General features: G+C 45.5%; 1 protein-coding gene across 1 annotated transcript; it reads right to left on the reverse strand.

Moving 5' to 3' along the window:
• Window positions 1-959: 959 nt before the first annotated feature.
• SNCG (synuclein, gamma (breast cancer-specific protein 1)) lies at window positions 960-24,001 on the reverse strand. Its single transcript, XM_010567941.1, has 5 exons — window positions 23,679-24,001; window positions 18,544-18,585; window positions 17,540-17,667; window positions 8,768-8,854; window positions 960-995 (listed from the first exon to the last, which is right to left on the reverse strand). Exons 1-5 carry the CDS (start codon window positions 23,797-23,799, stop codon window positions 960-962), a joined length of 414 nt encoding a protein of 137 aa, XP_010566243.1. The 5' UTR covers window positions 23,800-24,001.
• Window positions 24,002-26,094: the final 2,093 nt, after the last annotated feature.

A 26,094-nucleotide genomic window follows, 5' to 3' on the forward strand; every position in this document is an offset into this window, starting at 1 on the left:
TGGCTTTGTATTACGGGTTTTGTTAGTACATCACTACATTAATAAAAGTTTCTGGCTTTAACCTCTGGCATTTCACAGGTTTCCACTAGCCTTTAGAATTTATGTTTTCTGCCACCAATCCCCAGTACAAAGAAACTTTGTACAAATAAACTGTTGGCAGAGTTGGGGGCCAAAGGCCTCGCCGGCTTTGTGGGGCTCAAATTCCTCATCGCCATTTTCCAGCGTACAAAGCACCTCGTTTCAGATGTTGACACTCATACCCATATTCGTCTTCTTGAGGAAAGCTTTTTTGTTGAGAAATGGGCACGAGAACAAGATGCTGTGGATAAATGAGGGTGGGAAGTGACAGTGCTCATAAGTTTAATACTTCATTAGTACCCAAGTGAGGAAGAGCAGCAGAAAACAAGGTTAAATGCATTCCTCTGCTGCTCCTATTCAGCCTGTCATTTCGGAGAGCTCTTTTCAACTTTTTGCACTGCTGGCACCACTCATTTATTATTTCAAACAGCAATTCTCTTTCCCCCTCGACAGGTTAATTAGCATTTTAATTATATATTCACATCAAGTATCTTTTTCAATTCCTTGCTGATTTCTTTTTTAGAACAATTTTCTTATTTGGATTTGCAAAAACTCAGATAAAAGGCTCGCAATATTTTGGGGTTCTCACATTTTTTGGGCAAAACCGCTAACATAGACTTATTTATCTTTCTCGCCGAAACCTGAGAACCTAGCAACAACAAAACCATAACAAACAGGCGGTTTTCAGCCATTCTCAGCTCCCTTGGCCAGATCCCTGCTGCCGCGATTACCTTTGTGCAGAGCATTTGTGAGAGCAAGGAAGAGGCTCTCCAGCACCCACCAGGCAGCTTGTCGTGGCTTGAGAGAGGACGTACCCAGGCTCCAGCAGCAAATACCTTCCAGCTGCCTTCCCAGCTCTTTTCTACTGCTGGATTTTCAGCTCAAGGGCCCCGCTGATACTGGCTGGGATAGTCTGCCTGAAACGGAGAACAGGAGTTTGGCAGAACACTTAAAACTGATGCACACTTACACCAAACTTTAAACGTGCACCACATTATAGCAGTATCTTAGAGACTCCTTAGCAGTTAAGATAAATATGTTCTCTAATTCTGCTCTGATGGCCACCTCGATTACTCCAGCTGCAACTATTATTCTTCCAAGTGGAAATCTTTGTTTGACCCTTTGGACTCCACATGGGTGTCTGATCTGCTCCACTACTTGCTTTACCTCCTGCTCAAAATTAAAGTAGCACGAATCTGTGAGTAAAGCCTGCACCACTGTCAGCATGGCTGCATGACTCCTCATCTAATGTAAGCTTATCCTTATCATTAATACCATTATCCTGATTCCAAGCAAAAAAAAAAAAAAGCAAAGAAAGCAAATTACACTTGCCCGGCAAACTGACGTAGCATGATCATTATAATGCAGCGCAGCATAGAGGGAAAAGGGACCGCTGGTATAGTATGTATTTGTCCCATATGATGGGACAAAAAGGTCTGTGCATCAGGTGGCTCGCAGAGCTACAAAACCACATCAGAAAATTAATGGAATGTATTGCATCCTCTTTATTCACTTTGTGAGTTAACTTTACTTTTTTAAAGCTAAGATGAAGCATTTTGAACTGATGTTGGATATAGATCAGAGCATTCAGAAATAAAAAGGATGATTGACCTGAGCAAAAATGAGAATTTTAATTTCATCTGTTCAGAAATTTACAGCAATTTATCCCTGTGTTTTCATTTTGTTCTGTTATGAATATTGAGACTACTAATGTAGATTGGATCTACTTCTGGATTTTGTAAAAAAGTATTTCTCTAAAGAATTTAACCTTCTCTTGGCCTCTAAAGAGATTAATATCACAAGAGAAACTGTTGAAAGCTTTTCCCGAGACAGACTATTTAAGGAACAGTAAAAGTAAAATAGGAACTTATTTCTAATTGTAGATCAATGAACTAAGTGAATTAAACATATGGCTTTAAATTCCTTCCTGTCCTGGTCCAAGCTATAGGTTGACTTACATTTCACTGTGTATATCTCCCGATACCAGGTGTAAGTGTGCGCACAGGCGTTCGTGATGGGCTTCTCTGGGCTTCTTACAAAAGTCGTGGGAAGCATTTGAGCTCACGACGAGCTGGATGGCCAGGCACCGGCCACCTGGGCACTGGTCTTTCCCGTGACTTCAGCTGGAGTTCAACGCGCTTATGGCTGCCCTGGGACACCTGCGGCTACGTTTCCAAGAAAGCCAGCTTTCAAATGTATGGTCTTCTGAAATGCTGTGTCTCCGGATTGGTAGGAGTTAAGCTATCCTGAATGTCTGGGTGAAAAAATGACCTTTTGCAAGAACTGTTCCTCCTCATGAATCCCAGTCTTTGCTTTGACTCTTTTGTATGCTCTTTTGTCTCTGACTCTTGTCAGAGAAGATCTAACCATCAGGGATGGACCTGGCTGGCAAGTATTGTGGGATTGTTCATTTTGCCTTTGTCAGTTCTTAACCATGTTGTCTCATGACAAGAAAAGCTTGGGGTGGGGCAGGATATTATAAAGTATTTTGAAAGCTAAATGCCAAAACACTACAGCCTGTGTGCTCCTTGTCTCCCGATGTCTCCACAGTATTGACCCAAAGCTCCAGCCTCTAAGTACACCTACAGTTTCTACACCTGTTCCTCCCATGCATTACCTCTTTCCAAATGGGTTTCCTGGTCTTTGGTTGCATCATTTGGTGTGTCCTAAGGTCAACTCAGATTGCCTACAGGTGGAAAGTTAGGTTGGACTTTTGCTCCATTCAGCTCTTGGTATCTGCTGAGACTGCAGGCAGAAATGCTGGTTAACGCCACCCAGGGCAGGTACCACAGCGTGCCGGCAGAGCCCAATGCTGAGGCACCTGTGAAATTCCAGGCAATTCCAAAAGTGACCTTACCTGGTAATGCCGGGACGTGTCGCTGACACTGCTTGGCCAGAACCAAGGCGTAAGAAGTGTCATGACCCCAGCAGCGCTGCCTGCTCACCTCTGACGGGTAACTTGTCTCACCAACACGCTGCTCCCATGCCTGGCTCCTCAGGCTTTTCCTCTATATTCTGCTCCTTCTCAGTCTGTGGCCTGTGACGAGCAGTAGGTTAGTTCTGTTTGGGGGAGGGGAAAAAAAACCCAAACTGATTCCTTAATTGCTAGGAGGGGTCCACGAGCCACAGCTCGCTCTAGAGCTAGTTTACAACCCTAAACTTGCAGCCCAAATAGCTGTGAGTTAAATCTAAGGCACTACCGGGAAATTAGAAGCTGTTCTGGTGGCCTTTCCTTTCACACCTCTTCTATGGCATCTTTGAGCACCGTCTCATATATCAGTAACAGGAACCCTTCTGTTTTTATTACTTGATGAAGATGAGAGGTAATCGATCAGAGCTAGAGCTCATGTTTTACACATGAAAATGAACACATGGGGTTAATCAGTTCAGATAAAAATAAGGCCAGTATATATGGATTTCTTTACCTTCTGGTCTCTAAATCTTCAGGCAACATCTAGGTGAAGTGTCCAGTTTCTGCCATCTTCTGGAGCACTGAAGCCTAAAACAATGCTTAAATACTGGGACTTTTGTGGAGCCTCATGATATCCTGCAGCTTGAGTGTTAGGGGAAAAAATTGGCTGGCCTTTAAATTGTAAGAGTTAAAAAGATGAGAAAGGCTTGACCGCCACCTTAAGAACTGGCACAGGGCTAGGGAAAGAAATAAGTGGTCCTATCCTGGGAGTTGCTATGAAAGCCGAGGATGTGAGCCGGGGGCGAGAACTAGGGGAGGGCTGTGGATCTGTTTCTAGATGTGGTGAGAGGAAGGAGCGCGGTGGCTCAACTCTTCTGGCGCCCAGCTGTGCTGCCCACCCCACCTGGGGCCCTGGGGAGAGAAAAGGTGGGGAAGCAGAGCCACCGAGCTTGCTTCCCTCCCACGCAGGAATCCACGCAAAAAAAAGCAGTGCCAAAGTTTGACAGAGACACTTCACGCTGCTAACAGAGCGGTGCGAAGTCGCGCAGGCGGGGTTTTGTCTGGCGTTCAGAAAGCTGAGTTTTAGTCTGAGGGTTGTTTTCTGACATGCTATTAACAGTGTGGAGTATCTTTGTGTGGGGTTTCAGTGCACTTGTAAGACAAAATAAGTTACGTTTCAATGCAGAAAAAAGTGTCAAAGTGGGGAGAATGGTTATGTACCTATTACAGAGAACAATATTAAAAAAACGGCCCTTCAGTTTTTAATCAAGTGCTCTTTGAGTTCAGTTTTAGGACATGCATTATGCAGATACTAAAATAGGACTTTCAGATGAAGTGGTATTTTAGGAAGTGTATTATTACCTGATTTGCATTTAAATTAGCGGAATGCATGTTCAGAGATGCTGAGAGCACCACTGCTTTCTCTTCTGCATCCCAGACAAATGTCTTTGAAAAATCAGGCCCGGCATGCCCTTCAGCCCTTGGCTAGACATAATTGTGGGAGGAGCTCTCAAAGGCTATGAACTGTATCAGAACAAATCACTTAATAAAGCTTAACTGCAGTTTTATATGGTAAGTTATGCTGTTACAAGGGGAAAAAAGAAATGTTTTTCAGCATTTTGTTGGTAGAGTTGAGACAATACTTGGCAGTGGCTGTTCCTGGCTTGTTGGATCACCACGGAGGTCTGAGGGCGAGCATCCAGGTTCCTGTCACTGGGGACAGACTCAGGCCCTGCTGCGCCGGGCTCTGAGCACCGTCTCGTCACAGAGGGATTAAATTAACAGCTTGTATGAGAGTGGTATCACACATACAAGGTCCACTTAAATAATTCACAGGGCGAGACGTGCAAGAGAAACTCTTGATCACCCAGACCGTGACCTGTCAGCAAAAAATTATTTTGCTGGTGTTTGCCTCCATCAGCTTTTACCCGGGGCAGCGGGATTCACTGTGTTTCCCTTGTGAAAGCACCTTCTGCCATGGGATGTTTTCTGATGCATCTCCTCCATCCTTCCATTTTTCAGTTTCCTTCCATCGCCTCTCATTTTGCTTGTCTGAAGACTCATTAAAAGTACAGACTTCTTTTCCATGCACTGAACCAGACAGACATACAACAAAGTTTAATTGAATATTTAATAGATAATCTTCGGGCTCTTTTATGACAGACCCTTCTACTTCAGGAGAAAAAAGCATTCGCCTTTCTTACCTCTGACAAAGGCTGCTCAGACTAGCACCTCTGCTCTCCCCGGCCGGGTAGCAGCCGGTCTGGGAAAGCGAGGGGGGGAAACCGCGGCTGACCCAGCCACTGCATGGGCACAGCGCTGCCCTGTTCCCGCTCACTGATGCGGGATGCTCGCGGGGGAGGAAACCACGTGCCCTGATCTCTGTCTTTAAGGCTCGTGATTGCCTTCTGCAAGATGCATAAAGACTCTGCGGAGCTGCGACCGCAACGGGACTAGACCAGACCTAGTCAGGGGCTATGCCAGGGAGGTGCTGAGCCCTCATCCAGCCTGCGCATCAAACAGTGCTCAGTGATGTGAGAAGCAGGCAAGCGCAGAGGCAGATCTTTAGAAACATCCAGACGCTTTCAGTGCCCATAGTCAAGCAGTGCTTAGGCTCACAGTTCTAGACCCAGGTGTGTAAATACCAGTTAAATCCCTCCCACAGGGAAGAAGATGCTGTAGCACAGCATATTGATGTGGAGTGCTGCAGGCCTCCCTCCCAAGCAGCTATGTACCACCGCGCAGTGTGCCCGCACTCTCAGCTCAGCAATTGTAATTCTCTCCTGGTTTAAGTCCCTTTGAAGCAGGGGCGAAGCCTGCTTGAGAGACAGGCATTTGGGAAGCGGCTTGCTCCTTGCTTTGAGTTACAGCCTGGCCCAGCTGATACCTGCTCCTGCCTCCCATGCGTGCTGTAGCTAGCGAAAGCCCTCACCTCCTCTTTCCCCCCTGGCTGGCAGAACATTTTCTTTTTGCATCCCCATAAAGCAAAGCTTTGGAGCAGAGAGGTTTTCCCCTGTCTCTCTCCAGCGAGCACTAAGAACAGGCTCCAGCCTCCTGCTGCTGGGCATGAGTATCACGGCCCTTTATGCCCCCTTACCTTGGCCTCAGTTTTAGTTATTCTGTTTAATTGGCAAGTCCTGCCGATGTTTTGCAGGACATCAGGGAAGAGCATGCACATATCAGATATCACTTCCTTTGAAGGACCTTGTTATCTCTTGCTAAGGGTCTTTTGTTCCCTTTCCTTGTTGAGATCAAACATCTATTCTGGATGGAAATCCTGTGGTCTCTGCAAGGCAAAGCTTTATGTGTATTGTTAATGCGTAAGAGAGGCTGATATCGCACTTGCTAGATCCTTCCATGCTATGTACAGCGAGTCTCTCCTGTAATACCTTCCATAGTCATCACTATTATGCATCTTAATGAAGATTAGCAGTCTGATTCTGAGGCAGCCTAAATCTCTACAGCTTACGTTGGCTTCTCGTGGATTCGTGGGTGCCCTGCCCATAGGTGAATAAAAGACCCCATTTTTAGATCCACACTTCCTGACGTGCTTTATGCTTATCCTTCATTATTTACAGCAACGAGCTTGTAGCAACATTTTCCCATTCTCTACACTCGTGAACGCGGAAGGTCTCTACTGCTCTCACCCAGCAGCTTATCTGCAGACTGACCGGCTGTAACTGATACCAGCCCCAGTGTTCGTGTTGCACCAGTAATTCTCCTTTGGCACCTGTTACGGGACTCACGCATTTCACAGCAATCCTGCCTGGCCCTGCCAGCAGTAATGCAGTTCTGATCTAACAGGTGAGTGCCCATCACATTTCTTTAATTACCTTTTGGCCATTCATTACACCCAGATGTTAGGATAGAGTTTTCAAGCTCTCGTGTAAGCAGAATAAACAGCAAAGAACAAATGCTAACTGAGCTCAATGTGACACTCACATCCTTCAAAAAGTCTCCTTGTTTCCAATTTCCTCCCACTCCCTGCACTCTCTCTTAAACATGGGGGAGTACTTCAGTGCAATCTCTATTTTTCAGCCGTGAGAGAGAAAGGCTGGCCTACCTAAGCTACTGACTTCAGAAATACAATTTTTCATTATTCCCCATTTTTTACTTCACGATCTAAGGCCCTTACAGTCCTGAGATCCTTGTATTTTAATACTGCACTTTTACAGGAAGAGTTCATCAGTTTGGAAGGATCAACATCTAAAATGTGCAAATAAAACTGAAAAAACAAAAAACTTGTTCAAACACTTTTTTATTAGTTAAAAAAAATACTTCCATGATACCTAGAGATCCCAAGTGCCAGTGCAGATGGACGCAAGATACAGATCAGTGAGTCCGACCAAAACACGCAAAGCGAGCAGGTTGGGAAGCCACGAGGGAGGTGGGGAGGGAGACACGCACCCTGGTACACGCCTGCACTTTACTTACAATCAGAGGAGTCTGGCTTACATATATTGTATGACTGGTTTATGAGGCAAGTGAAAGACTACAGAGCTGAATGTAGTTAGTCTATGGAGAGCGGGATTTTCCTGTAGTAGTGTCAGCTAATATTTCCATGTATGCTCTTGGAGTGCTCTCTTTTGAGCTAGAAGTCCCTAAGTTGGTTAATTGCCTTAATTTTCACCCTGTGAGAGAAGGCAGACAGGAAAACAGTTAAATATTTCCAGTGGAAAACATATATAAATAAAATTAGGAGAAAAATCAATGCTGGTAGTCACCACATAAAAACCCATAAGCTGCTACAAAACAACGAGGAGCATACGTGATGCAAAATTCAAATGAATTATCCATTCCTTCTGGGAACCAGCCACACTCCCGCTGTCACTCAGACCTCCGGGGAAAACAAGGGTGTGATTTTGCATGTGGTGGAAGTTGAGCTAATGCGGGGCCAGGCTGCCACTGGCAGGAATGTCCTGCTTTCTGCTGCCGGGTCTGCCTCCTGCCACGACATTAGCAGCCTGACATTAGCACTTGGGCCGCCATGAAGTCAGTGGGATTAGCAGGGCTCATTTTTGGGACTGGCACCAGGGGGGCGATGGCTGACGTGAGGGTTGTAGGTGCAAGCTGAGGCCTTTGGGAGCTTTGGGCACCGTGAAAACGGTCTGAGCTTCAGAGAAGCTGAAAACTGGGGAGTTTGGGTGTGGGTGGTACTGCAGGTGTTGTGGAGTGGGCAGCCAAAGGCCTTAGGACCAAAATCACAAAGGAAATACCACGTGAGAAGCGTTTGTCGCTTTAAAGTATCCATGTTGGACAATAAGAGGTTGTCCTCCCTTGTTGAAGAGCAGAAATTGGCCCAGAGACTGACTTTTGACCCAGGGCTTCAAAAGGACATTGCAGGTAGAATAGATCAAAAATTAAAAGAACTAATTTAAATATAGAAAAATCTATAGAAAAATCTAAAGCTCTTCTAAAGCACGGCTGCAGCCAGGGATGATATCACCATAGGAAAGCATTAATGATTATATGTGCGTTTACACCCCCAAATCAGCCCAAATCAGGCAGCAGTTTACAATCTGTCCAATCTGCCACTCGTGGCAAATTCTCGGTCTCAAAAAAGAAAACGGCAAAAGTGAGAACTGATGAGCTCAGGTTTTTGCCAAACAACTCATGAAGGTGGGAATGTTAATGGGCTCCATGCGCAGCAGCTCTGTAAGCGCAGAAAGCAAAGCGGAGATTTTTCCTGGAGGAAAACCAGTAACCCTGAAGAAGTCCATGTGTGGTCTTGAGAGCCCGGGGACCGTGGGGAAAGCGAGGGCCGTGGCATCGCCTTACCTCTCCGCCGCCTCCTGCACTGGCTGCCGGGTCCCCCTCTCCCACTGCCCCCGGCTGCTCGGGCGGCTGCGGCACAGCCAGGTCCTCCTGCCAAGTCACAAGCGAGAGATGTTTGTCCTCAGTGCTACATGCAGAGTCATTGCCCTAATCTTAGACAGACTATTTGAGCAGACTGTGCAAAAATGCGTTTGAGCGTTATGAACGCAAATAAAATGCCGGGTTTAATAGATGGCAAATATTGCTCGAAATCCATTTTCTCTGCAGCTTGTTAGAGCAGATGTCTGAGAAAAAGCAATTCAATTTCTCACAGCCTGGTTTAGGGTCTTTTTCACACAGAAAATCAATTCTTCTTCTGAAGTTTTCTTTCCTGTCACTGAGACCAGAGTTTTGACTCCTTCGGCGTGAAGAAATTTGGGAGGAACAAATAAACTTACCTAGAGTAAGATAGATTATGCCTTCCCCCACGTGATCTTACTTACCCTAAGCACTCGTGGCATAGACTAATACTCATTTCAGATACAGCAGTATTGTGGTGCCATTAATGTCATGCCTCAGATAAAATGTCATTACCAAAGGATAAGCTTTTGTTTGTGTTTGCAGTCCAAGCATTTTCACAAGCGCTTTGGGCTCTTTTAGCTACTTGCCCACCTCTTTCAGCTACCTTCCTATTCAAAGAAGAGAAAAGATTACATTGTCAGGCAATTACTTTAAATGTGATTTGGCCACATGGGAAGAGAAGACAAAAATCCTGACTGTACGGGATGTGCACAGGGGATGGACAGAAAGCAGAAATGCACCTTTGTGGAATCAGTCAATAAGAGCAGGGAGAAGCAGAAATAGAAGGACCTCTATAGTCCAGCTCCAAATCACCAGGGAACTCTGCTAAAATTACAAAGCTTCTCTGTTCCCTTTGAGCATACATGCCCAGCAGTATCCCTCAATTTTTACTCTCTTTTCCTACATGAAGTCAAGGCCACCGCAGAAGGAACCTGAGACACATATATTACGTAAAGGGAAAGTCAATTTTGCATGGAAGGGAGATACATCATTTGAATTTCAATATTTTGGAAACACAGGGCCACCACTTTCCCTGGTGCCACTGTTGATGCAGTGCAAATCAAATGTCTGTCAAACCTACTGTAAACAGAACTTTATGCTCCGTGTCTTTTGGGGGATTCCACTCTTCGTTTTCACACGTGTCCTTATTTTCCTGTCCAGTTACAACTGTTCTCATCAGTAGGAAAACACCCCTGCTGCTTTTGGAACTGAACTAGGGAAGAAGAGGTGATGTGAGATAAAAAAAAAAGGAAAAAATAGACCTATTTCACAGAGTTACATAGATAGGTAGAACCCATGAAAATTTAAGCTGGAAATTGGACTTCAGATCTATTTTTGGCAGGAAGGGGAGCCGGGAGATGGAAGCACCGCAACCTGGTTGTCCTTCCATAGGTTTCCAGGTCTCCACACAAGCTACTATAAGAGATCAATTCACCAAATGAAGAAAATGGCCAAAATATGAGCCGCAGCCCAGTACTGATGTTGGCCACAGCTCCAGGCATTCCCTTCACCTCCCTGCCGAGAGTCAGTTTGTTTATAGAGAGCGAGCCATGCACTGGGGGTGTCTCCATATGAAAAGCACAGTGTCATTTTTTTTCCTAAGAAACATGCCCTTAATTTGCATCCCTTTGTTAGCTGGAATGATTTTTGCCAGTATCAGCCCACTCCATGTTAAGTAAGCCCAGGTAACCTATCGATGTCAAATGGTGCAGACGACAGAGCCCAGTTTCTGGTCTCCAGTTCCTGGCGCAGCAGGGACCCCAGGCTGCTGGGGAGAGGCCACCGCTCTGATGGAGCCACTTAGCCACAGCCTTTCCGAAATGCGTGAACTCTGTTGTTGCCAGCAAAGAGCTCACTACCCTGGATTTATGGAGGCTGATCCGGCCTCAGGATCCAGTCTGTGGCTTTAAAACACTTTACATTCGTATAGGGCCACATAAAAAGGACCACACCTTATAACTCAACAGCGCACATTAGGTCAAAACAGGTAAATAGCCTCAAATTGTACTTTGAAGCAGTTTTTTGGACCATTAGGTGGAAAGAACAGAAACCTGCAATGCAAGCCAATGACAACAGCTGCAACAGCAGGCGCTTCGCAGGTTTTTTGCAGATGAGGTTACCAGCTGCCATGTGAATTCATGTAGGTGAATCAAAGGCAACTGCCTAAAGGCGCTGAGCTCTGTTGGGAAAACTGGGGGACAGCTCGTAGGAACACAAGGACAAGTGCAGTGCACCCCATCTTTCTACGCGGCATGACCACGTACTCTTCCTGCGGGCAGGGAGCTCGGCTCTGGTGGATGTGGAAACAGCCATGGCAGAGGGGATCCCTTCTTCAGGACAGTGCATCCGAGAGCCATGGGTGGGCTGAAGAAGCACTGTTCAGCTATTGTGTTGCTTATTATATCCCTTAAATCGTGCTCTCTGCCAAGAGTCTGCTCCAGAAGGATAAAAGGGAGTCATCCATCTATTTTTAGAAAGGGAAGCAAACATGTTTCTGGAGAGTGTTTCTAAACTGTGGTGGAGGAACCAGCACAATTGCAGGATGAAGAGGTGTCAGGCTGTGTTAGGGACGTCGCCTCACAGCCTTTTTCTCATGCGCTTCCCACCCTGCCCAGAATAGCGAGCATGCGATGAGGAAGGGCTGCATGCTTCAGCTGGGCGTTAGCTGGCTGGGGATTTCGGTGACTAGTCAGGAAAGCAACATACAGAGGAGGACCACATGATGTAAGGGTCTTCACTTTGGATGAAAAGCCAGAAATTCCTGGGTACTGACCCCAGCTGTAACAGTGACTCACAGTGTGACGCTGGGCAAGAAAGCAAGGGTGAAAATCCAGCTTCTCTGGAGGACAGCAAAGACTTTGCCATTCCTTTCAGTGTTCATTCCCCATTAAAAGGGACAAAATGTTCTAACAGAAAGGCATGTTGCAACTATAAAGTAATTTGTAACGCTCCTCCTGCTCTTAAAGGGCAAGCAGATATTCCCCCCCCCCCCCCCGAAATTATGTATTGTCTTTAGAAAACTATTTAAAATGAAAAAAACTGATTTATTTTGTTATGGGCCATCTTATTCTATTTTGGGGGGGGAGGCTGAATCTTTTTGGCTAGAGAAGAGAGAAAAACAAAGTAGTTTAACGTAACAGTTAAGTGAAACACAAGACCTTAGAATTCATTACAGGAATACTATAAAAGTTTATAAATATTTTTAAAATCTATAAACATATTTGTATATAGAATATACACACTACAGAAGATTTATATATATAAAATAAAATATTTCACTAAGGTTATGAAACATAGTTACATGTTCAGGTATCACTAATGAAAAACTCAACAAATTCGGACCTGCCATTTATAAAAATATTCCTGTGCAATGTTGAAAGATCTTAAATAGAGCATACTATAAGCTTCTGGGTTCAGATATTTTAATACATTTTTTAAAATGAGATTTTAAAAGTCCACAGATTTTGCAAAAAAATTAATTACAATTTGATTTTTCAGATTTCTCTATTTCACAGGGTCTATGAAATTCCCTTTTTCAGCTCAGTGACTGTGCTGTATATTCTGCTGGTTAAGTCCATACATGAAACAGAATTTGTATTTTTATCCATATTATGTTATAGGCCAGTGTTTGGGCTTTTTTTTCCACCATCCCCAAAAATTCTGAGATAAACAACCCTATCAGGATTATCTTCTTTATCTAACAGAAAAAGCATGCAGAGTCTAAATGTTGGATGCTGGGACATTACTCACCAAAAACTCAACAAATTCGGCAGCAAGCAAGATTTCTTTTATTATTATTATTTTAAGGCTGTAAAACCAGGGAAGTTCACTGGCAACCTAATCTGCTCCAAATGTAACAGCCTGCAATGGGACATCCATTGCATAAGGGGGAGAAAGGTTTAGCCTCTTGTAGTGCTCTTGACCTTGGGCGTTGGAGCAAAAGCAATGCTACTTGGCAGTATCCCCAAACCACTCCCTTGTAAACCCTCAGGCAACCTGACAGGTCCTACAGACAGGCTGTCCTGGATGGGTTTCGGGCTGAACGTGCTCAGAGTGATGCTGACAGCTCTGACTAAGAGGTCAACCCGTGATTAAAGTGAGTGGACCCACTGACAGGACAGACAGACAGGCACGCAGGATTCCTGTCTTACCCTACAAGTCCAGGTGGACTTTTGAGGTAGCTTTGTTTTCATCCAGCTCACAGCCAGACTCTCTTAGGGTTTCCTGGGGCTGCTTATACAAATAATACATATTTAGTAATGTTTACATCATTATCCTACAGGATTATGGGGGCACAGCCGTTAGCCATGAAGCACACGCAGACTCTTGTAGACTTTAAGCCTTCACCAGTGCCACTAACTCAGCTATTCTGCACGTGAAAAATGTACGCCTGGATGCACTAATGAGACTGAGAGGGAAGCATAGAAAAAGTGCCTGTGGGCAGAGTACCCCCCTCCACGCTGCTTTTGCAGTCTCCCCTGCTCCGTGGGACACTGAAGGATACCACCGGGATGCATCACTGCATCAGTGAAGTACAGCGAAGCTTGAATACAAAGGATGAAGCTTGAATACAAAGGGGAAGAGCTTTGACTATTTATTCTACTTAATTGTAAGGTAGTTCAGCTGTTGATTTCCCTGCTCCTCCTGCTTAGCAGCTCTGTCCTCGATGGCCTCTCAGGTGCCCTGGGTTGCTCCCTCCCAGTGGCACCCACCCTGCCCAAACTAACTTAAACAGGGAGCTCACTGATCAGTTTCTGCTTCTAATTCCTTCCAGGCAACTGTCTTAGTGTCGGTGGCATCGCAGGGTTGAAGTGAACAGAATTAAGGCCATGAACATCAAGCGTTCGTACTCAAAATGTGCAGTTGTTATGAAAGCGATAAGCTGTGGCAGGGGTGCGGTACCCATCTGCTAGATCAAGCGCAGAGAGAAATGATGTGATCCACGGAATGCGCCCGGCAGTTGCACCTAACTGACAACCACTCGAATAATTAATGGAGTGAAATAAAAAAAAGATCAAACCCAATTCAAAATGACAGAGCCACGAACTGACAACTAAACCATATAAAAACTGACAGGGCAAATAGATCTGAAGGGAAGATCTAGATGGAGCGTGCAGGGAAGCATCAGCTACTGGAAGTTCCTCCAGTCCCTGAGGGACATTTTGTGAGTGTGTGTGTGTGTGTGCGCACACCCGTACGTACGTGCACTTGTTCCCAACCACGTGGTGTCTGCAATGCAGCAAGCTTTGTGCTGTGTCATACAGACAAAGAATTAATCCTTTCCTAAGACAGGGATATTTAGTGGGTGGTTAGCTCACTGAAATCCATTAACGTCCACCCCAGGGACTGGGATGGGTGCAGAGCCACAGACAAAACACATTACTGGTGGGTGTCATTCCTTTGCGCATCAGAAAAGTTGTGGAGGGTTTGCAATCTTTTAACTTAACGTATTTTTCAGTTAATACTTAAAAAACTCCTTCAAATCAGTCAATACGTTCTTGTACTCATTTAGCAGTGACCAGGCCAGTGCCAAAGCCCTACGAGGCGATGCCAACGTTACGCGAGGTTGCTCTCATCTGGTGCTTGGCACCCCTCCATAGGCGTAGAGTTACTTCAGCCCTGTTTCCTTCTGCCTGGCTCCGAGTGCTCCCACTCAGGACAGCAAGGAGCAGTGGGCTGCCAGCTGCCCCATGTGCGTCCACATTTCAGTGCCTGCCACGTTCCACGAAGGGCTGAATTTCTGCCCATGGCCAAAGTTGCCATCTGATACACCCGCAGAGCTTGACCACCCTGCGGCTGCTGCCCTGAGCAAAACTTAATCCAGAATCCTTAGAGTTCCCCACTCCTCCCTAGTATGTGCCTGCCACTGATCCCAGCTGTCAAACACACAGATTAAATGTCAACAAGCTCTCCGTAATTGATATTAACACTGGGAATGCTGAGCTGGGGACATGCCTCCTAGGCCACTCGAATCCCCAGATTCACGTCATCCCGTAGCACCGCTCAGTGCCACGCATTCATACAGATGCCCTGGTGCTTTGAACAACACCTCTATAAAGTCAGCAGGGAACAACACTGGAGATAGCTGAAAACAGAAATGAGACGTTAGCAACTGCTCTTTGCAATTAGAAAGAAGAAGGATGGGATGGAGCATGGGCAAGTCTCAGGACTGGATGTAACAGCTGTCTCAAACTTCAGGGCATGAAACACTTGTGTATAATTCCAGGATTGGAAGATCATAATAGTAGGTATTTATTTTTTAAACATCTAACTGCTATACCTTATCACTACTCTTAGTATATCACCAGTGGGTCTCTCACATGCATTATAGTGCCCGGTGTTGCTCTTGGCAGCCTCTGGCTGTATTTCCATTAGCAAATTGTGTAGCACAATAGGAGCAGGTCTGGAGAGAAAAGAGCTCGTGCCAAGAGCCCAGCACCAACCCCTCCGCTCCTCCTTTCAGGGCCCTCCCTCTGGAGCAGCTCTGGCTCCATGGCAATGAACCAGGAGCAGTTGGGATGCACTCCATGTGCATATGGAGCTCAATCTTCCATGTCATTGCTATCCAAAAGGTATCTAGCAGATGCAAGTGAAGTACGGTGAGTGAAGATGATTACAAGATTTGCGCTCCTAATCCAAGCTGAACTAAGCCCCTAGAGTAGATGACTCCCCTCTTTCACAGAAAGAAACATTTTTCCTGAATTTCTTTTCTCCTGTGACTTCTTTTGCCTTGCTTTTCTCCTGCCGTTTTCATTCTGCTGCCCACCTCTGCTATGTGGCATCACACCATGATACTGTATCCAAAGCAGCTTCCTGGCTCCCTCATCTAGACTGCCCGTTGGCATGTGACATACCCCACTTTTTTTATTTCTTGATCAATCCCCATTTTAACTCTAAGCAGGCAGATGTTGACAGAAGATGCCAGAATGACAGTTCGGATGCTTAATGCCTTAACTCTGGAAAACTCACAGCTTTTGTATATTGCCTGCAGTCTGCAAAACCCAGAACCATTACAAGGGTGAAGGAACCGCTGATTTTCATCCACCGCACAAGGATGGAAACAGATAACGTCGACCGGTTTGAGCTCTGAAATTAACACCTGTAAGTTGTAGCTTGCCAGTCTTTGAGGGGGGGGGCTCTCACTTAGGACGAAAGGGGAAGAGGATTGCTGCTGCTCAGTCCTTGCCAGAAGGGGAGACAGTTTGGTATCTGCAGGACAGATTCCTACCATCAGCAAATTCCTAGCCCTCCTGGGTCAGCCACCCCGCACCCGGTCAGTCAAAAGGTAGGAGGGGGTAGTCTCCCCCCACAGAGTTAGGAATCGCTATTTGCCCCCCCGCAGCCTAGCTGCTGTTCCCTGGGGGAATAGAGATTAACCTTATCCCGAAGGCTTAGCAGAACTTCTGTATCTGCCCTTTTCACATGCTTTCAGGAGGACATTTTGCGTCACTCGTAGCTGCTGTTCTCCTCTTTTGTTAGGCTATTCTCTCAGGATTTATATGGTGTGTAGAAGTTTTGTTTCACATCACAATGTGTTTACGTGCAGGTCAGGAAATTCATCAGCCAACTGTCTGAACAATTAAAACAATTTTGGCCAACCTTGCTTCGCTCTGATTCTGGGTTTGGGTTTGTTGTGACTCATCTAGCTCATGTTGTTATCAACACCATTGACCACGGCTCTCTGAAGAGGGGAAACGCAGCCGGGCTTACGAAAGAGCTGCCAAATATTAGCCTCATGTACTGTACAAATGGCTGCTGTTCGTTACCAGCTGGTGAAAGCATCTTCTCTAATGATCAACTCCACCTTCATCTAGGGAGCTGCTCTGCTCCTTCACGTGCCCCTTAACCCCCTCACTCAAAGCAGCGCCGTTTGTCAAATCAGGCTGGAGGACAGAAGACGCCTTGTCCGAATCTGGCTTAATCCGTGCACGATTCGGGTCACGCGGCCTTTACCAGCCAGCGCTTGGCTGTTGTCAAAACCAGCCCAAAGCAGAGCAGGAGGGTCAGGCTCTCTGCCGGGACCGGGCTTTGCCTGAATGGCTGCTGCCCTCTGCCTGTGGAGCTGCCGGGGCCGGGGCCAGGGCCGGGGCCAAGGCTGCCGCTCGCCCGGGTGCCAGCCCGGGGTGAGGGCGAGGGCTGAGCTCCCGCTCCTCCACAGCCCACACATCCCAGAGCTCTGACTCCGGCCAGAGAGATGCTTGCGGCAGCCTGGCCGCACTTCCACTCAAGCCCCTGGGAAAAAACGCTTTTCTACCTTCGTAAGAAAGCAGGGAGCCGGACTCTTGCCAGCAGCGCCCGCTGACGGGACAAGAGGCAATGGGCACAAATTGGTTAATGTGTCCATCTGGAGACAAGAAAACACTTCTTTTTTTCCTGTGAGGGTGGTCAAACACTGGCACAGGTTGCCCAGGGATATTGTGGAGTGTCCATCTGTGGAGATACCCAAAACCCAACTGGACATGGTCCTGGGCAACCTGCTCTCACTGACCCTAAGGGGGTTGGACTAGATGATCTCAACTGGTCCCTTCCAAACTAAATGATTCTGTGATTACAGTAGGCATTATACAATAATATTAAGCATTATATAAATGCAGATATTGCTGAAAACCTCTAACTGAATAGGTAAAACCATCAACTGTAAATGCTTGCAGATATTTTAAGGGTAATCCAAAGATAACTCTTCTGTCCTGCACATCACCAAAGAAACAAACATACCTTTTTTACAACTCCTGTAGTGGCCACGATGGTCTCTGCTCCTTCTACAGTCTTGTTTGCCACTGTGTTCACGCTGGCTACTACAGCTTCTCCCACGACATTGGCCTGCTCTTTGGTCTTCTCAGCAACTGGGATTTCAACAAAAGCAGAAAGTCAATGAGCTAGGTGCTGCCAAAAGGCTGCCAAATTCACTGGGACAATAAAAGGATCGCATTGAGGCAAGAGGAGAAATTGGCCCTGATACAGTCCTTATTTGGATTTTTTTATATGAGACCACATCTGAATTTAGATCACGTACGTGAGAGTTTTGTCTGACTCAAAATGCTGCTCAGAGAGCAGCACTGCAGCCTGTCAGTCTTTGTGGGCAACTGGAGAATGAAAAACTCACTGTAAGATACAAAGAGACAATTGTGCAAATAAGGTATTTTGCATTGCAGACTGCGTATGACCTCTCTCTGGGTACCTTCTGTTTGATTTAATACAGCTGGGTAGAAAAAAAAATGTAATTGTCCTGATATTCTCCAGGGAAAGGATGCATTCATGTCTCTTCAAGGCGGTCCATACGGCTGCCCTGCCTTGGAGCTTGGGATACCTAGAAGAATCCCTTAGGGTCCCTGACTCTGTGACTACCTGACAGGAGTCTCCCAAAGACCAGTTTTGGCCCGACAGGATCTGATGCAAGTAAATCCTCTCTGCGTGCTGGGCAGCACTCTTGACATTGTGAAATGTCTAAATTGCTGTGAATCATCCAAGTCTGCCAAGTAACATTTGTTAGATTTTTTTGACATGCTCTACTGATTAAATATTTTCTCCCATCCATGTGCACTGCAAAGGCCAGACCCTGAACCATCGCTGCTGGCAAGCATCCTCCATTCATCACATGGAAGGTCACGCAAATCAGTGGCGTCACCCAGCGACCTTCCATTGGCAGGACCGACGGCCTTATCAAGAGGTCCAGCAACACATCACAGATTTCCACATCTCTATCAGGGCTGTGGTCTTACCTGAGGTCACACTTTGCACTACACCTTCCTTGGTTTTGGTACCTGTGAAAGGAAACACATGGTCTATCAGTGCTGCCCGGCAAAGAACCCCCTGGTTTCTGGACATGGATGGCTTTCTGTTCTTACGAGGTGCAGTGGGGAGCTGGCACCTCCTGCTAAGACACAAGCCATTTGTAGAGCCGGCAGAAGGGATCAGCTTCCTTCCCCAATAAAGTCAATGAGTACCTTCGTGTCAGGAGTTGGATAACTTCAATCGCAAATTGTCTGGAGATGCCTAGACCTGAAAAATCTTGATTATACCATGCTGAAGCATGAAAAATCGCCCCTGGAATATTTAAAAAATGAAAAGATGAGGCGAGTGGAGGTAAATCAACATTAAGCTAATTGTAAAAATGAATGTATATTAAGTCACCTGGTAAAAATCTCACCTACTTCAGTCTTTCAAGACAAGGAGTCACATCCCTGGCTCCCCCCTGCCTTTCAGCAGGATACTTGGCTGCAGTGGTCATTTAAAGCTTAATTCTATACTTCTAATAAAGACTCTGGAGAAACTTGAGGCTGAATTTACACAACCACCACCCACCTACTACATACCTACTTACTAGATTCCCATATTGGTGCCTCAGCCTAGGCTGTAAGTGCCTGTTTGCAGCAATACACAGAATGCAAATGTTTTTATCTCAAATTATGAAAGTACACCATATGTATGCTTACATTGTAATTTAACTCACTGTTCTCAAGGCTGAAAAGCTAACAGGATGTGAGGGCATTCCGTTTGCAACACAAGTAGCCCTTAAGGAATAATTAGTCTCTGCAGTTTTCCTCCAAGCTTGAAGTGACCTGCTATACATCCCTTCTATTTGTGTACTGCAGCACGTATGTTAAATCATATGGTAGATGGGCAGCCCCCACAGTAACTAGATGATTTTTCACATTACAGAAATAAAGGATCAAATTTATCTCTGTTGGAAGTTAAACAAACACGTGCCAAAAGGTTCCATTGGTCCCACTTTACTGTATTTTGTAAATCACCTGTACGTATACAGCCTATTTTCAAGTTTCCCATACCGATACAACAAAAGGATTTTTATGGCCAACTGTCAAAGTGATAGAAAGTCAGACAGATCTTTAACTCCAGAGGTACTGGAGCATCCATGGGTGTGGTGGGAGAAATCAGCTACAAACTACATCTCGTTCTCATTAACAGCCTGAAAAGCAAAACAGGTGCAGCGCCCTGATAACAACAGCTCTGTTCTGCCTGATATATGTTATGTATTATTGAATGTAATTCTCAATTGTTGATTTATTTTGATGGTTGTAATGGTTGCCTGGGGCAGAACAAAGCTGTTCTACTACAATATGCCCTCAACATTTCACTCCACCCTCCTGAACTGTGTTAAAACTGAAGAGGTGAAATCTTCGGACTTTATACTTGTTACTGCTGTAAACTGCAGCTCTTAATGATGCATGATACGCATGGACCGCTGTAAACTGGATTTAATAATGATGCCCATGATATACAAATGTGTACAGAAGTACAGCAGTGAGCAGAGCAGATGCAAGTCTCAAGCCATGAACGTGAGCTCCTGAACGGGCCAGACGCACACAGTTCAATTCAGACGCCATCCTGCTTCAGTTTCCCTCCCAGTGCCATTCCAATAAGACTGCCACAATATTGATTTGACACACAAGATCTTCTCACATCAGACACAATTGTTCAAGCTTAGCCCTTCTCTGCTGTTTTTTGGTCAAAGAGCAGTTGTTAGGTAAGCAAAGCACATAATTTGCTATGCTAGCCTTGCATACATTTCAATTTTGCAGTAAACATATTTAGTGAGACAAGAGCTGTACTTCTGTGTATTTTTGTACCAGAGTTTTGATTTAAGATGACTATCTGGGCTCGATTCTTTTGCAGGGGGAGGGCAGTGGGCAGGTGCCATATTTTCTGATGGAAAATAATGCCAGAAAGGAGGGATGCAGGTAGAAGAAAAACACCCGAATCCATTTCACGACAGAAGCAATGGCATTGGGAAGCGCCACTGCTACGGCTTGGGGAGAGCTCGCCTCATCTTCCTCACCCAGTCTCCTGACCACACCCAATGACTCAGGCTCAGCATCCATTATGCACCGCATGAAATCTGACCTTACAGCGTCTACCCTTGCCAGCAACCCGCATCTGTTGAATCAGAAAGCAATCACCTGATGCTCAATCTCATTTCACTCATTAGTCCTTGCCTGCGGCTTGTGTACACAGAATTAAAAGTTCACGCATCCTGCCTCTTCTGAGTGCTGTGAGTCATCTGTAAGAGCTTTGGTATCTCAAGGGTGTGATCGCAGCGGTGGAGCGCTGTGCAGTGGAAAAAGGTTTATAGTAGAAAAGAATATCATGATGTGCTGTAAATCCTGCAGGAATTCATGCTGGAGTTGGTTTGTTTAAGTAGAGCTTGGTGCGTTGGGGCTTTCTGTGACACGTGTGGTCAAAAGCTGTTCTGGAAAATTAGAAGTGCATGAGGGTTCCTGAATTATAGTATTAAACAGTTCTAACGACCCTATACTCAATACTCTGATGCAGCTTTGCATTAACTTCATTAATTAACTTCAGCATCACTTATCTCCCTGTTTAAACCAAATAAAAGAGACAGCCCATTGAATCAGCTGCTGGATACACATTAACTGTGCAAGGATCCACCACCACCTCGGCATACCCAGAGGCTGCTAGAATTTGGAGAGCTGAAGGTGATTCTACTAAGTGCAAAGGTGGCCCACACTCCAGGATTCCTCTCTCTCTCTCTCTTTGTGCACCCTCTTCTCTACCCTACACGTTCAGCAAGCTGTGCGGCGGGGCAGGAGCACCCCACGCTCGTGACTGCCCCGGCAATGGCAGCATCTCTACCCAGCCCAGCTGTGAACTGCGTTGCAGCGTTAGCACAGGAGAGAGGCATCTCCGGCCCTGGCAGGGGTTGTGGGAACAGAACTTGCGTGGCTCGGAGGGGAGGGACGAGGTGGCTGCAGTGCCCTGATGACACCCTCCGCTCCAGGTGGGTGCCTCTGAACGAGCTTTTTTTTTTTTTTTTTCTCCTGGGGCAGCAGCAAGTGACTCACCAGATGTGATGGTTGTGCCCAGACATCTGGAATCCTCCTTGGAGAGTCAGCAATGAGTTAACACAAGCCTGAATAAAAGTCAGGGATCCACTTCATCCATCCTAGGCTTTGGGTTTTTTCCTCCCTTTCCTGATGTTCTGGAAAAGACCCTCAAGCTTTTATACAAGTATTATTTTCTTCTAGCACCCAAAAATTCAGGTTGCTTCACATAATGCTCTAGACCAAGCTGCTGGGATAGGCCTCTGCAAAGGAAGGAGCAGGGAAGGAACAGTTCGGGTCTCTGATTAACCCTTCATGTGGCACAGAGTGAGAAAGGCAGCACAAACAACATACTACTCATTCCAGTTTTAATTGATATACCTGGCCTCCACCTTCTCTGCTTATTTAAAAATAAATTTGCTGAGCTCATCAGCATCTGGCCTTTACTTTTCCTGCCTGTGAAAGACTGAATTTTCCCCAAAGGGCTGAGCATCCCCCAGCGTGCAACAGGAACTGAATTAGCCCCAAGGCAAAGCACCATCCAGTGCATGACAGGGCAGGAACTGGCGGTATACCAACAAACCAGAACAAAAAAAATATAAGGAGAAAGCGCTTAATCTTTACCTTGATCCTTATTTGATCCTCATTCAGAGATTTAGGTTTTGAGAGGGCTTTTAGAAAACTTTACTGAAAAGGTTAGAATCTCATGAGCAGGCTCTGTACCTCATGGCTGTGCAGAAATGAAAACCAGGTCACAGTATGGAGACGTACGACATGACTGAACAGAGATGTGAGGAATGACATATAAAAATTCAGAATAACCCTTTCCGACATCACTGAAATCAGGAAGCAGCTGGAGCAGCAGCGATGCCACAATTTGACACCTAGATGTGATGTTTCACAGGCTGGTGTTTCAATTACTGTGGTTAGTTTAACTGTTTACAGGGATGCTGTTTACCTTTTTTCTTGTGAGTCAGCTTCAAATTGAAATGTGAACTGTTATATACATTCATTTACAGCATGCCAATAGTTGAGTATTTAAAATTTTGGGATGAAGACATTACCAGATCTGCTGCTACACGTAAAATTTGTATTTCATTTGTAATGTACAAATATATATCTGTAGCTATTGTCAATAGAGCTGTTTTAAATACAGTAGCTATGCACAGCTGTGGATGTTGCAGCATGATAGCAGGAAGAGCCCGTGTGTAAACTTTCCTACTAAAAAACCCCCTCTCTCCCACATCTAGCAAATATTAAAAGCGTGTGAAGTGCAGCAACAGCAGTGAGGTAATCCGTCTTGGGAACCTAAGACTTCATAGACTTTGTAGTATCTGGAATATCTGACCATCCAACCGTATAATTGCATGCGCTAGATAGTGCAGATAGCGGGTTTCAACAGTGACCTTGAAAGGGGAGGTTTCTGAAACAGCACATTCACTGTGAGAGAGGTCTCAAGGCAGGACATCAGACATGCTGTTTTCCAGATCCTATCCTTCGGGCAAAATGAATTCAGGTGTCTCTTGTAAAGCAAGATTAATGCATGCACCAGGAATGAAACAGGTCAGTGAACAAGAGAAGGATTTCAGGATAAAACAGTATGTTTGTGGGGAAACAGACGCATCCTGCGATCCCCACTTAATCAGGCTGTTGGCTCCTCTCCGGGACCTCCTCAGCGTGTGTCTCACAGCGTGGAGGTGAGACGCAGATCAGCAGTGCCCAGATGCCTGAAGAGCGAGTGACTCACCCTGCAAACAATCAGTGAATAGCCATAACAGAAACCTTCTACCTGGGCATCTGCTCCTTAACATCGCATTAGTTCTGCCTCCCCTGAAGTAGTGGCTGTTTCTACGTCTATTTTACAGTTAGGGAAACTGAGGCACGGGGAGGATGTGGCACCCCAGGCGACTCTGTGGCAGAGCTGAGGATGTCACCCACACCTCCTGCCGTTTGCTCCCAAGCTTTAGCCACAATATAATTTCCCCAGACTTTCTCAGAGACAATCTATGCGGCAGTTCCTGCTCAAATATAGATTGAAAATAGTTCTCTCTTACCTACATACATCACCCCTTCTTTAGTCTTCTCTGCAGCCTCCGTCACTCCCTGCTTGGTCTTTTCTGCAGCAGCCACCACACCTTCCTTAGCAATGGAGAAACCTTTCTTAAAGACATCCATCCTTGTTGCTTGCTAGGGTACTACCTGGACAATCTGAGTGAGGGACAGCAGCAAAAAGCAACTCAAGACCAGGACTGCAATAGGCAGCCTTACCCTCGGCGGATACTCGGTTTCTCTGCCAGTCTCTGCCTTTGCTCTTACTCCTCCGCTGGATGAAGGCAGTGTGGCAAACCTCACAGCGCTTGCCGGCTCTTATTGATGAAGTGCGCTGCAGTGTAGCCAATGCCTGTGAACAGCTGATACTGAAATATTAATGATACGGATCTGCTCGGGAAGATTTAAGAAGGGAGGGGGAGAGGAGGAGGATGACATCGGTAGGTAAGGGACTGTCTGGAAAATTTCCAGACAGATAAAGCTTTTAAAATATGCTGCAATGCTCTCACTCAAGGATGCTCTCAAGTGAAGAGGGAGACGTTTTATCTGAAGAGCTGAGTTCCTGAAAGGGCATCTCCCCGAGGCTGCAGCAGGAGGCAAACCCAAGCTCTCCTGGGCTCCCAGAGAGTGGAGAGCATGTAAAGCTGGTAGTGTTTGTACCAGACAAACAGGGTCAGGTTTCTGGGTCTGGCAGTTACCAGAACCCACCCTGCACAAAACGGTGACAAGAACATTATTTCTAGTAAGTACTGAGAGAAAAGGGAACCAGCTAAAGCTTGGTGCCTAGGTGAAGGGAGCTGTAAGTCCCACTTGCCATGTTTGTCAAGTCTGAAGGCATTTAGTATGAATTATGGGTTTTGTTCGGCTGCACATCCCGTTACAACGGTTCACTTTGAAAAAATCAGATGCCTGTTGGGGGAAATCCTGTTTCCTATTTGTTTCTCTGAGTTGCTGTAGACCGAGCTCTGCTCCGCCGCTGCAGAGCAAGACGACGTTTTACACCGGCGCCATCCCTCACGTTGGAGGTCTGTGCTGCCGAGCAGCGCAGGGCGAGAAAATCATCCAATGGCAAACTGATTGGGGAACCCTTACAGTTTGCATAGAGGATCCATTCAGCCTCAAGGCCTTGCTAAGAAAAAATACCAAAACATATGATCATTAATCACAGCTGGATATCCTAGTGTGCTTAAAGTTAAACTGAAGCTAAATTGTTTTTGGAAGTAGACCCTGAGTGGCCCAAACCAGTTATTGTCCCACTAGCAAACTGAAATTCAGTGCAAGCACCTGTGAAAGCAATTGCTGGTGCAACAAGGTGATTGTTTTTTTTTTAATTTTTTTGTTTTTAATAGTGCCACATTGGAGACTACAGAAGCCATGGAGCATCAGCCTCTGAGCGCAAACCCTGACCAGCTTTGGCTGCTTTTCCTTACCGGGCAAACAGAATATGAAATTCAGAGGTTTAACTGTGTTATGGGAGGGTAGCACACAGTAATGTCATGAAGTGTGCTGCTGCAAGTTACCAGACTGGAAGTGTCAGATGGGGAATGATTATACAGAAAAGCAAAAAGTCTGAATAAAAAAATAGCATGTCTGTACATACATGCAGACATGTACACAAACATAGTTCTTACTGTGGAACTAAGAATATTTCTTTAGGTCCTGGGAGTGTTTTTTTTACTCCATACTGAAACAATTAAAAACTGTTGATCTGGAAAATAACATATAAATTTCTTAATCTTTTTCTCACAAATAAGTCTCCTTACTTATAAACGAAGAACAAATTTCCACTTGAATGTAGAGGAGCCAAATCTCTGGCAGACCAATACATTTCTCAATTGTTAATTAAAAAAAGTGCAAGATTCAGAGGAAGGCCATCCACAACACACCAATTACTGTAAGAGCTCTCATTGTTCTAGGCTGTTGCAGCAAGGAATGAAAAAAGGTTTTTCTTACCATCTTTCAGAATTTCCTTTAGGTGGCTGATTGACCACTACCCAAAGTGCACAGCTGGTGCTCATTTCTGCTCCCAGGGTATTCTTAAACTGAAGATTTCTGTGTCTTATTGTGCCATACAACCAGTGGTTTAACCTAGCTGCTCTTGGATTCAGTTGCAAGACTCCCATTAATTTCATCAGGCACAGGGCAGGAGTCTTGTTTTTACTACATTTGGCAAAAAGTGAATTTACCATCTTTGGGAATTGCTACAGGGCCCATTTACTTTTTCAGTAGGCTTTCAAAGACGATTAAAGCAGAGCACATATCTTCCCAGGGTTATGGGTTTTACTGGTATTTTCAGGAGAACGCCTAGGCTGATAAGGCTAAGAAGTGTATTTTGATTTTTGTTAAGCTATTGTTCTGTCATTGTGATTTGTACAATTGAATTCTACATATTTTGCATTGCTATAAAAGGTAACAAATACA

The sequence above is a fragment of the Haliaeetus leucocephalus genome, unplaced genomic scaffold, assembly GCF_000737465.1.
Source record: "Haliaeetus leucocephalus isolate CR32 unplaced genomic scaffold, Haliaeetus_leucocephalus-4.0 Scaffold229, whole genome shotgun sequence".
Lineage (NCBI taxonomy): Eukaryota > Metazoa > Chordata > Aves > Accipitriformes > Accipitridae > Haliaeetus > Haliaeetus leucocephalus.

Coding starts and splice junctions, on each gene's coding strand:
- SNCG (XM_010567941.1), bottom strand. CDS start 23,799: ATGGATGTCTTTAAGAAAGGTTTCTCCATTGCTAAGGAAGGTGTGGTG. Junction 17,668..18,543: donor AGTGCAAAGTGTGACCTCAG/GTAAGACCACAG, acceptor TTGAAATCCCAG/TTGCTGAGAAGACCAAAGAG. Junction 8,855..17,539: donor CTACAGGAGTTGTAAAAAAG/GTATGTTTGTTT, acceptor GTGACTTGGCAG/GAGGACCTGGCTGTGCCGCA.